At 43.4% G+C, this 12,534-nt stretch overlaps 2 protein-coding genes across 7 annotated transcripts in view; both read right to left on the bottom strand.

Moving 5' to 3' along the window:
* Positions 1 to 6,444, bottom strand: part of CCDC30 (coiled-coil domain containing 30) — a 73,888-nt gene extending 67,444 nt beyond the window's left edge. Inside the window, exons 1-2 of one of the 2 annotated variants that reach the window (XM_054691808.1) lie at positions 5,852 to 6,444; positions 1,002 to 1,079 (exon numbers count right to left, since the gene is read on the bottom strand). In XM_054691808.1, the coding sequence (XP_054547783.1) occupies positions 1,002 to 1,079; positions 5,852 to 5,860 (87 nt within the window). In that variant the 5' untranslated portion in view covers positions 5,861 to 6,444. The other variant, XM_054691807.1, reaches the window with a different exon arrangement.
* A 2,908-nt stretch (positions 6,445 to 9,352) lies between these two features.
* PPCS (phosphopantothenoylcysteine synthetase) lies at positions 9,353 to 12,441 on the bottom strand. Of its 5 annotated transcripts, none has more exons than XM_054691812.1 (3): positions 12,419 to 12,441; positions 10,812 to 10,915; positions 9,353 to 9,684 (listed from the first exon to the last, which is right to left on the bottom strand). In XM_054691812.1, the coding sequence occupies exons 2-3, from the start codon at positions 10,902 to 10,904 to the stop codon at positions 9,361 to 9,363; spliced, it is 417 nt and encodes a 138-aa protein (XP_054547787.1). In that variant the 5' UTR covers positions 10,905 to 10,915; positions 12,419 to 12,441; the 3' UTR covers positions 9,353 to 9,360. The 5 variants fall into 5 exon arrangements, with proteins under 5 accessions (XP_054547787.1, XP_054547788.1, XP_037357134.1 ...); XM_054691813.1 differs by lacking the exon at positions 12,419 to 12,441 and adding an exon at positions 11,704 to 11,733; XM_037501237.2 differs by lacking the exon at positions 12,419 to 12,441 and adding an exon at positions 11,089 to 11,663.
* Between the last annotated feature and the right edge of the window lie 93 nt (positions 12,442 to 12,534).

Genomic DNA, 12,534 nt, shown 5'->3' with positions numbered 1-12,534 from the left:
AGCTGAGATGTGGAAATACAAGCAGAAGGATTCCCACACAACCTGAGAGAATTTACTATTTACATAAAGAGTATATCAGAAAAAAGTACTGGGAACGTCAAAAAAAGTAAGAGAGTCGAAAGATATCATTATAGGGCCTCCCTGGTGGCGCAAGGGGTTAAGCACAGCACTGTGAAGCTATCTGCAGCCTCTGCAGTTTGATCCCCAGCCAGCCAGGGAGCTACCCACATGGCACAGCAGACCTCTCCTGTCTCTCCCACTGCTCCCCTCAGCAGTGTATTTCAGTGAATCCTCCTGTTCTGCTCCCCACTCTGTCTCCTGTGAATTCTCTCACCCCCATACCTCTGGACTGTATCTACCCATCTGAGGGCTAGGTACTGTACTCCGAGGACATAACAGGTTCAGAAATGAGGGCAGGTATAGATAGTCCTGTTGCAGAAATCTGGTTGTCTTAGTAGTGCTATAAAAGTTTTGAATCATTTGTTCATCAAGTAAACATCTGATTAAATATGGCTTCCCATCTAGAATGCCCAGAGGGAGAGAATGTATCAGGCACAGGACATGTGTCTGGCTCCTCTAGAAATTGTATTTGTTAATGTCAATTAATAAGCCAGTGTCTTTTTTCCTACAACCTTCTCTTTGAATTTGATTAATAGATGCCCACCTTTGAGAAGCTGATCTACTCACAGGACACTGGCTAATCAGGTTTCTAAGTCTACTAACAAGAAACAGAGTCCGCTGGAAGGTTAGTTACTATGACAAGGATGAAATTTACCACAATAATGAAGGTGACCTTGAGCACACCTACCTGCACGGTCAATTGTCCTCTCTGGGCAACATACTATACATGTACTCTATTGAAAATCAATACATATTTCATGAAAAAAGATTTACATGTGAATGATATGCAAACTACCAGTGTTGGTTTTTAATGTGTTCATTTAATGAAGGACAATGAACAAAACCATAGGTATCTCTAAAGTTTTGTTATTGGCTCTTACTTCTTTCATTTCTTCCATGTGATTCACCGTGAGCTCTTCTAGATTTCTGTTATCAGTCCTCAGCCTGTCTTCACTGTGCTGGAATAAGAACCAGACAAAATAGAATTGTTCTCTCTAAGCAAGAGGTTCAAACTTTTCTTTCTTGAGATAGTGCAGTGTGTACACACACACACAAATGACTATGCGTATAAGAAATCAGGTATGTACACATATCAGATACAGACACATATGTATATAGTTAGATTCTCTACAAAGTATAGTTCTTGTATACATTAATTGTTACGTTATCCAGTTATAACAAACACTTAAATGAAACGGCTGACAATACAAAAGTTAATCAAAGCTTGGAAAAGCTGTGAAATATCTAAAATAAAAATGTTGACATTATATATCTGGGCTTTCTGTTTCTCACCACCAACATGTTTCTGTTCTATTTATACATGACTTTGAGGTATCTGTTCAATCCTTTCTTAAAAGTGTTTCTTTTTCCTACTATGGAACATCCCTTTCTCCTGTTTTTACTTTACTTCTCTGGCTTTCCCTCTCTGTGTTCTTCCACAGACCCTTCAAAGGCCACCATTTCTAGGAACCTAGGCCTTTGCTCTCTGTTCTTCTCACTATCATGGTGATTAAGAAAGAGCTTGGGTATAAGAGTCTGACTTAGGTACGTCACCTAACTTCCTTAAACTTTGAATTCTCTGAAATCATATGGATATAAGAATAATGCCTACCTCATTGGGTTGTTGGGAGGATTAAATAATAATCCATCTCTGCTAAGCTCCAGATATATCTAGAAAAAGTCACAAGAAATACAAACATACTGAAGTGAGAAAAAATACAAGTACATGTGGCAAAGACTGCCCGATGCCATTATTCTTCCCTCTTTCCACAGAAATATGACATCTTTTTTTTTTTCTGAAAATACAGCTTAATGCTAGATATAATTGTGTACCATGCGCCGACCAATGGAATGCATGGTACATGCATTGTGTGCTACCTCTTAGAAATGTCCTTAAAGGAACAGGATGCCTTTCTCCTCTCGCCTTTTTCCTTTCAACTGGAATGCAGACAAGTTAGCTGAAATTTGAAGAGCCATATGGCCACCACAAAGTGGAAGTTACATGTCACCGATGATGTACCATCATAAGCAAAGAAATCTGCGTTTCTGACAACTTCAAGATTCTGACCTATGTTCTGACTGCTTTCTTCTTGAGTTTTAAGTGAAATACATTTACATCCTTTTCAAGCCACAATTATTTTGTGTTTTCTGTCTCTCACCATCAATCAATCCCAACTACTTATAGGAGGGTCTCTAAGAGAAGCAGCCACAAGGGCATATGCTGGACACTACACATGGTTACATAGGGATTGGATATGGCGCTAGAGAGCCATTACAAATTTGGCCAAACACATGAGATCTTTGATTTCTGGCCCTATTTACTTGCTTTTCTACATGGATGGACTTTTTCTACTTACTCATCAGCAAAGGTAAAAACAGTCATTCAAGTCCTAAGCCTATGTGACTTTTCAGATTAAGTCACCCCTGTTCTTTATCTTAGTTCAAATTTATGAAAACAAGTCAATTTGCTGTTCATCCAATGAATTATGTCCCCCTCTTCAAATTTAGTTGTGTAATCTTCAGTCAGTTGTGGCTGGAAGGGGCTGCAAATAGGGCTACAAATATAGTGACCAAAGCCTACTGTTAAGTAAGAATTGGCAGAGCAGAAGTGCCAGAGAAGAGGATGTAAGATAAGAAAGCAATATAAAATGAGGCCACTATTTAAGACCAATGAATATTTAATTGTTGAACAACTTGGTTTGAATAATGCACTTTTCTTTCCCTTACATCTGTTTCTCCTTCTTATTGCACAATTAATAAAATCACCATTGATACATTTTCCTAACTCAGATACCTGGGAGTTATCCTTAACTCCTCCTCATTTATCCTATTTAATATACAACCAGTGTATGAATTTGTTGATTCTACTTCTTTTTATCATTTTCTTTTTTACAAAAAAAGATTTTATTTATGCATACAAACGCTGGGGTATAGGCCAGAGGTGTGTGTGTGTGTGTGAGAAGACTCACCAGAGACAGAGTGAGGAGCTGAACAGGCAGATTGACTGAAATACACTGCTGAGGGGAGCAGCGAGTGAGACAGGAGAGGTCTGCTGCACCATGTGGGTCACCTCCCTGGCTGGGCATTGAACTCGTGCTGCAGTTGCTGCCAATAGTTTTATAGTGCTAAGATTTAACAACTTGTGCCACCAGGGAAGCCCCCTTTTTATCATTTTTTTTCTTTTCTTTTTTTCCTAATTCATACTGTCCACATCTAAAGTGGTTTCCTTAGGGTTTAGGCTCTTATTATTTACCCACTTTAGTATAATAGCATCCTTAACTGCTTGCCCTGCTGCAGGCTGGCTACATTTCCATTTTGTGCTCCACAAAGCTCTCAGTCTATTTTGAATGCTTAGCATTGCTATTGCCCCAAGGAAGAGTTCAACCCCCTCAGCTTTGCACTAGAGACTCTTTATCATCTTGTTCCTGCCACTACACCAGCCTTAGCTTCTGCCACATCTTGACTTTAGCTCTTATTTATTCTGTCATGTGGCTTGTATGTCCATGACTTTGAATACCTGGGCCCCTCTGCCATGTTCTGCCATGATATCTCAAAGCGTTCAGTGGTTCAGTAATTTAAAAACTCTAAAAAAGGGCCTCCCCTGGTGGCGCAGCAGTTGAGCGCTGGGCTGTGAGGCTGTCTGCAGCCTCTGCAGCGCCGGTTCGTTCCCCAGCCGCCGGCAAGGGTCCCACCAAAAAAAAAAAAAAAAAAACAACAAAACTCTAAAAAACCAGGCCTTGGGGTAATATAAATCCACTCTTTAAATTATAAAGGCTTTGACATCTACACTGTGCCTAAAACTGCACTACTTAACAAAGTATGCAAAAGCATACCATTCTCTACAATATAAATATTGAATAAATGCTCATTAAATGTCTTACAAATCCACTCTCTGGGAAGAGGCACATCCTATAGTGTTTTGGCATCTTCTAGATGTAAAGAATGAAATGGTAAAGCCAAGTAGAAAAAAGAGAAAAGAGATGGATAAGTGGGGAAGAGGACAAGTTGAATGGGTGCACAGTCATTTTCACTTGCTCTTATCTCTCTCTTCACAACAGCCCTTCAACTACAGGGGAGGGGCCAGGACCATACCTGGTGCTACAAGTACATCTCCCTGGCTCTGAGCTAAGGATGAGCTTTGGATCCCATGGTCTTTGTATTATACTAGGGAACAAAGTAGAGAGTATGGCCACGGAAACAGAACTATCCAGTCAGGTTATTCACCCTAATCCTTCTTTCTTCCTTCCTTTAAATACAATTTAAAACTTGCAGACATCTTAAATACAATACTTACAATACCACTTCTTCCTTTTCCATTCCCAAGCAAAATGAGGAGAAAATCACTTAAAAGTGGAAAACAATGTAGCTATATCTAAATGCTTAAAATATAAAAACTGAAAAGACAAACTTTTGCTATCATCACATGCAAGGACTGACACAGAACAGAAAAATGAAAAGTTGATATGTTAGGAGAGGGTTTCTCAACCTCCATACTATTGACATTTTGGATAGGATAATTCTTTGTTGTGGGGGATGTTCTTGGCAAAGTAGGATGTATGTCCCTGGTTCTTTTTGCCTACTAGATGCCAGTATCATATCCCCTGTATTTAAAACTGTAAATGTCTCCATACGTTGACAAAATCTCTCTTAGGGGGCAAAATGGTTCCTGAGGTTTAGAATCACTGATTTAGAGTTATAGGAAATGGAAAAAAAATTATGTTGATGTTGTCAAAATGACATATGTTTCATAAATACATATTGGAAGGGAGAAAGGAAAGCTCAATGTATAGCATCTAACAGTCTCTTTTTTATGAGAGAATTTATTTTGTTTGCATTTAATGCAAAAAATTGAAAAAGCTGTAGAATTTGTTTTTCTTTTCCAGACTATTATAGATAAGACAGCTAATTGTAAAGTACTTGGAAACATGACCTGGCTCCAAGCTTGAGACATCACAAATAATAAACTGGTCTCAGAAATAAAAAATGTCCAAATCATCAGAGCTCTCCTCCCCCAGTTTTACCCGTTAAAAATGTATGCTTTGCATATCCTCAAAATCAGTTTACATTTAAACTTGAATACTGAAGAAGAAGAAATAGTAAGATTCAACAAGGAACGCATACTTTGGACCAATGAAGTACTTTTCCAAGCTAAAATGAAACTGCACAGGCTCTAAGTGAATCTCACTCTGTTTTCAAGTCCCTCTGTTCCAGTCTTTTTAGGCTCATTAAGCCTGCTCCCTTGCCAAAAATATTTCTTTTCAATCACCCCTTCTCATTCTTTTTTCTTGTTTCCCATCACAAAGAATGTTTCCTGTTAAAGAAATTGACAGGAAGAGGTGTAAGAACTGTCAAAGGCATCTCCTCTCTATAGAAAATTCTACAGTACCAAGACGTTGGATTCACATGGGCTTAAAGTTGAAATCCTGCTACATGATCATTCCGAATGATCTTTTCACATGCATGAATACGTCAGTGAAACGTCTAACATTGGATTCACTTAAACAAGGAACAATCTTCTTTCCTTAAGCCTGAAATGGATCCCCCAATGCATGGTTCCCTTCATTTTCCAAACACACTAGGCTTGTAGAAATTTACTGCATTATTTACCAACGTGTGCTTCTCCATCCTAGTCTTTTAGTTTCCCCCAAACAGAAAGCCTGCCATAGTGAAGGGAGGCGGAGAAAATCTTCCAAAGGATTTCAGAGATGGAGAACGTGAAATACTTAGCTACCCAAAGCATGGTGGCAGGCAAGCAGGAGGAGGTGTTCTACGGAAGACAGAGCTAGTGGAGACGCACGGACATTCGGTGATGTGCAGCGTGGACAACCGAGGGTGAAAATGGCCGTGTGAGGCGCAGGGTGAGAGAACGCTGCTCGGGGTGACGAGAGGAGTGGCTGCGGCTGGAGCTTGAAAGGCAGAAGCTCACTGACTTGCTGACGTCTGATGCTGGGGCTCCCAAAGGCCTCCAGAGCTTCATCGGGAAGGAAGGTTCCGCAGGACAAGTACAGGACCCCCCAAAGCAGCTCTTTGTTCCCGGGCTACACCCGGGGGAAGCCGGAGCTCGGTGGACTTGGACGCGCCTGGTCCCTCGAGCGCAGTCGCCCGCGCAGGTCAGTCTTTTCCGTCCAGTGAAGACAGGAACGCCCGCCTGACGGAGTCGGGGTGCTCGAGACCTTCTCAGTGGCGTCACCCTAGATGCCCGGGAACCCCCTTTCCAGCCGAATCCCTCCGGTGCGCGGCTAGCAGGGCCGAGCTAGGTGGAGCCGTTCCCGGGGTTGCGGGCCCTCCCGGAGCGAGCGGGCGAGGCCTGAGGGCAGGAGGAGGTGCGCGGCGGGGCCCGCGGGGCCCGGGCCGGAGCTGGTCCTGTGGGAGGCGGCGAGGGCCGCGGCGAGGGCCCGGGGTCCCCCCGCTCCGTCTGCCTCAGCAGCTAGCCGCGGGCGCCCCAGGAGCCCCGGGCGCCATAGCAACCGCGCTCGCTGGTGAGAGACGCCAGAACGTCCTTCCGGCGGGAACCATGGAAACGACGATGTCAGTGGCTGCGGGGCCGTCCTTCCTGTGGAAACCGTGGTTACGATGCGCACCGCCGGCCTCTGCGGCGCCGGGCAGGGCTTTTCCGGCTGGGTCGAAGGTGCCGCCCGTTCCATTGGCTTTGTGGTAACCATGGTAACGCCAAAGCGCCTATTCGCAACCTGGAGCGCCGGCGTCTGTAGTGCTCAAGTAGTTTGCCGTCAGGCCTTTCCTGGAGCTCCGGCTTTGGATTTAATTTTCTGGTAGTGACTTTCTTCTTCAAAAGGAGCTAGGTCGGGAGTTCTGAATTTTAGGCCTAGAAGTGACACTATCCGGGGCACCTAAGACAACATTATTCCACCCGGCTTATTGTAAAAATGAAGAAACCGGACTCCACTAGAATTATCACTGAATTAATGGCATTGAAAACTCGGTTTAGGTCAATCATATCCTCTACCTATATAACACGAAATAAAAATTTCTAAACGACACAAATGTAAACAGGCTCAATTTATATCATTTTCATTTACATGCTCTGGTTGCAAGATTCTAGTTAGTTCATCGGAGCTTGATTTTACTCATGGTTTGGGGGCCCTTACTTTTCTGGTATCCCAAACACAATACTCATATTATCTTAGTCTAATATAGTTCTCTTCGGGAGCCTTTGCAAAGTTTTGCTGGTTCTATATGCATATCTGAATTGATCTTACCACTTACTTTTTCGAAGTGCTTTTTAAAAAGTAAGACTCTGGTACCAGAGTCTTCACAAGTTTTTGGGTTGTGTCAGCATTCTGGTCGAAAATGCTCAACACCATTGCCTGCAGTTGACTTAACTCCTATTTATTAGTTCAAGTGTCACTTCCTTGGGGAAACATTCCTTGGTCCTCCAATCTAGATCAAGTTTGCTTTTATTAACTCATGTTCCTTTTCATTATTTCTTTCTTTACATACTTTCATTTGTTGCTAAGACAAATGAAAAATCTTCCTGGAATATTCACATATGCAAACACTGTTTAAGTGTCCTGAATGGAAATAATTCCATGTGGCGTAGTGGTTGTTGCTTTTAATCATTACCAAAACAGGAAGTTTTGGTAAGTAGTAAACACAAACACTAGGATCACTTCTAGTTTTAACTCCATTTATTCTATTTCTACATTCAAAGATGAAAATGACCGTCATCCACATAAAGCTATAGGTGTAGGGAAGAAAATCCATCTTTTACTTCCTGCCCCTTCAGTACTGCAGCTATTGCTGACAAAAAGCCTGTGCTTTTTGAGGGTTTGCCAACTGGACCTGAAGTTGATTTAAAAATTTTGTCCAATGGGACTGCTCTTTAGTAACAGTCCTAATTGCTGCAGTTATTTTTCCTCTAGTGAAGGTCACTTTTGATATAATGAAGTATTTCAGTGCACCTCGACACTCCTCAAATCTTTTCAAGTAAAATTTATTGTACTTCCATTATCAATTAAATACACTGGCTACTCTTCCCAAGTCATGCCATGTAATCTCACAAATCACATTTAAAGTTAAATATTTATATGAAGCACGGTACTTCCTTCCACCTAGTTATTAGCAGTTTTTCAAATTTTACTCTGGACCACTCTACAGATCATTTAGGTAACTTTTCTGGACTATAATTCTTGTGCACTTTCAACCCAAGGCCAAGGACAGTGAAAATTTCTTTGAAAACTTCTCAAGGACTCAAGGAGAAGGTACTGTCACAACACTGTCTTGCTAAGTGAGAAAAATTATAATTGCAACCACCCGTTGAGTGTGAATTATGTGCAAGAAGCAGGCTAATGCTTACATTAAATGTATTGCTTAAGCCTCACAACTAGTATTATTTGGCAAAACTTTATTATCCCCTTCTACAGATGAGAAAACAAATTATATTACATTAAATCACCCGTCTACACTGATAAAGCTAACAGATGGCATAGCTGGAGAGGTCAAACCTGGCTCAGATGACTGTCATGCTTCCCTCTGGGCAGAGGTCACCAAGTAGTCCCTGCCTGCTCCCAGGTGGAGGTCCAGGGTTTAGTTTCCCAGAAGAGCAGTTCTAAAATATTTGAAAGTAAATTAACTCAAATATGGAATGAGTCTAGGACAAAAAGCACGAAGTAAACGAGTGGGAAGTTCACTCTACAGGCAATCTAACTTCAGGCATATGTCTTTCTCTCCTACTCCCATCTTTGATAAATTGCCAAAAAACAACATCCTTTCCATTGTGTCAGCTTTTAGGCACACACTTTATTGCACTTAATTTTTTATATATCCATTTCCCAAACTACATGTTTATTCACCTTTTTAATCCTCTGGGCCTACCACAGAGTAGGCATCAACAAGTGGCTGATCTATAGCTATTCACGTATCCATAATCCTTTTTATGGTATGGACACAGTTGCTATTCAGGCCCCACATGTATATTTTGAGGAATATAATTCCCCAAAAGCTCTTTTTTAAAAGATGAGAAACAGCTCCTGTTCATTTTCAAAATCAAGATCACATTCAGGCAACTGTCAGGCAGGTGTCATAATTGCTTTGCCTTTGTTTCATACTTGTATGAAATGGCCTTAAAAGACATTACTAAATCATGTCAGTCTGCACATCTCTCACTGCTTTTTCCCTTCATTGTCTCTAACTTTAAAAAAGCAAAGAATTCATTCTAATTCTCATCATAGGTAAGAGCCCTGGTCCACTGAACGAATTTTGATCCTATAAGGGCTTTTTACTTCAGTTTTTGTCAGAAATAAATGCTGTGTGTCGAGACTTAAGATCATTCACTATCTTCTCTTCTATCTCTATACCCTTTTCTACTTCTTCCTCAGATAGCAATAACTTAGTTTCTGAGTCTTTGGTTACAATAACCACAAAGGACCGTCTTGACTCAAGGATATTAGCAACCACCACTTGATGTCGATAAACTTCCAAAGCGTTTCGTGCACGATCAATTACGATGGAGGGGTCAGTCTCCAACTTAAAGGAAATTATAAATGCTTTGGGAGCCCAGTCTTTAACCAAAGGAGAAAGCATTTTTGGCACCATCTTCATTGTTATCTGTATTGGAAAAAGAAAAGCTTAATAAGCAAATGTCACTAACTACTAGGTCAGTCTTATGCGAAATTAAGGAAGCAGGGACTCAAATTTATGGCTCTGTAAATTTAAGTGGATTTCTAGTAGTCAAACTTCTCAAAACATATTAAATGCTTAGCTTAAAAGCCTTTGCTCTGTATGGTTCATAATGATACCTGATTTAAAGGCTTAATACATATTCTGGGACAAACTGTGTTTTATGAATTAGTCCTGCTATCCTCATGACTATTTTTTAAAGAACCTTTAGAACTTCATTTTCTCAAACATTCACCTTTATTTTTAAAATCAAAACCTCAAAGAAACAAATTCAAATAATTTACTCATGCACATGTTACTTTGTTAGAAACTCAAATAAAATTGAGTTTTAAAACCTCTCAACCGAAAGTATTTCTTGCACTTGTAGAATGATTATTTGATTCCATTTAAAAATTGTTTCTTAGAGCACAACTTGGAAATAAGGAAACAAAACTGATTTTATTTTCACTTGAACACCTCTACCTTTCCCCATATCTCCTCTTTAAACTACCAACTAATTTACCCCCTCCATTCCCTAATTCACCTTTCCCACTGATGCCATAGTGTTCTTTTCAAACAAATTTTATCTTGGTGACCCCTGGCTCCACAGGATAAAATCCAAGTTCCTTAAGAACAATAGTCTTCTATGAACAAAGTTGTCTCTTCAGTCTGCCCTCCACCCTCACCTCTCTCCCCCTCTCCAGCCTTACCAAACAAGTTTAGTTCACAGCACTCATCTCCAACTGTTGCGGAATAATCTGTGCTCATCTTTTAAAACTGAGTTCAAGTCATCTCCAGTAAACCTTCCTTGAGTTTCCCAAGGTCCTTTCACCCCATACTCTGTCCGCACTCTGTACACACCTCTACCACAGCATTTATCATTGTGTACTGTAATTCTGTCTGTGTCCAGCTCCCTCACTAGATTGTGAGGTCCTTGAGGGAGGGCGGTGTCTTATTCATCTCTGTATCCCAAGTGCCTAGCACATAAGGAATGCAGAAAAGCCATCTCCAGATCAAGAGGGAATTAACCCAAGATTGGTTATAGGGGACCAGATCTCTGGAAGAGAAGCGCCCACCTGCAGTGGGCCCCCAGATGACTGGATCTTGTGTTCAGGCATTTCAGAGGCAGGAACATAGAAATCTGACACGGCCGCAGCCAGGTAAAACATCGCAGAAGGGCCTGAAAAGAAAAGCACATGGTGCAATGAATCGAAGAGCAGTACAGGATCAGCTCATTTTTCAACTTGGGTTCCCCAGCTGTTTAAGACCCAAGGTTAATGATGGGGTAGGAGTAACATGTCTGGTGAGAAAGGCTCTGCCTGCAGGCAACCGACGGACTCCAAAGACACGCACCTAGTGGACTGAGCGCCTGGGCCGCAGCCTGCAGCAAATGCAAATAGTCTGCCAAAGTGGTGAACTCTACCGCTAAGAAGGTGCCGGCAGCAGCAGCCTCCTGGTAGCTCCGCAGAGCCGAAGCGAAGCCTGGGAGTGCATTCTCCTCGGCCTCCAAGCTCAGCAAGCCCGAGCGGGCCAGGTCGGAGGGCCTCAGGGCTGACAGCCAGGTTTGGGGCGGGAAGCGATGGGCAAAGGGGAAGGCAGAGCGAGCGCGGTACAGGAACAGGACCCCGTAACCCGCGGCCAGGAAGGCCTCGGCCGAGGTTGCACCGCGCCGGCCGCTGCTGAAGTTGTCCAGGAAGCGCACCGGCCGCGCTTCCAGCGGGACCTTGGTGCCTCCGGACGTGACCAACACCACCCGTCGGCCCTGCGCGCCCAGCCGGGCCGCGAAGCGAGCCATGACCTCGGCCCAACGCGCGGCACCCGCCGGCTGGGGGAACTCGGCGACCAGGTCAACTTCCGCCATCAGTCCCAGGGCGACCCCCGCGCCTGCGCACGCTTCAGGGCCGCCGGCGCCACGCCCCCTGCCGCTGTACCTGATCGCGCGCAGCCGCAGTGGCGACGGGGCGGTACCTGTCTACGCTGGAAGGTGGCGCTGGGTTTCTCCGGTCTGGGAATGTGTGCTCGTTCTTCACCAGTTCCCAGCGAGGGCCTCCCCGGTGGCGCAAGGGTTAGGACGCAACCTATGCAGCCTGTGCAGCACGAGTTCGATCCCCGGCCAGGGAGCTACCCACGTGTCGCTGAGATCTCTCCTGACTCGCCCACTGCTCCCCTCAGCAGTATATTTCAGTCAGTCTGCCTGTTCTGCTCCCCATTCTGTCTCTGGTGAATCCTCTCACCACCTCCCCTAGCACCTCTGGCTTACTACTCCAGTCTAGTATGCATAAAAAATAAAATAAGGGCCTCCCTGGTGGTGCAAGGGGTTAAGCACCGCTCAGCACGAGTTCGATCCCCGACTGGCCAGAGAGAAACCCACATGGCGCAGCAGACCTCTCCTGACTCACCCACTGCTCCCCTCAGCAGTGTATTTTCAGTCAGTCTGCCTGTTCTGTTCCCCATTCTGTCTCTGGTGAATCCTCTCACCCCCCGCATCTCTGGCCTGTACCCCAGCTCTTGTGCGCATAAATAAATAAATTTAAAAAAAAAATTCCCAGCGAAATTGACACTGAACTGACTGGAGTGCTAGATCAAGCAGGCATCTTTCCAGATCTTTCCAGATCCCTCCGCCTCTCCTTAAGTTAGTTTCCTAGATTGGATGAAAAATAAGCTGTATTTCCCCATTACCGACCACGTATAGTTGCCCTTTTTGGACTTGGGCTCCACTGGAGTTGGACTGCCTGGTCGGTCCTTTCACCCTTAGGACTTGTGGCATTTTTTTTTTTTCTTTTTCTTTTTTGGTTCTGT

Source organism: Talpa occidentalis, unplaced genomic scaffold, assembly GCF_014898055.3.
Source record: "Talpa occidentalis isolate TD23 unplaced genomic scaffold, MPIMG_talOcc4v2.1 talOcc4.9, whole genome shotgun sequence".
In the NCBI taxonomy this organism is placed as follows: domain Eukaryota; kingdom Metazoa; phylum Chordata; class Mammalia; order Eulipotyphla; family Talpidae; genus Talpa; species Talpa occidentalis.
Note: the sequence above shows the minus strand (reverse complement) of the source record. Positions and strands in the feature narration are given on the sequence as shown.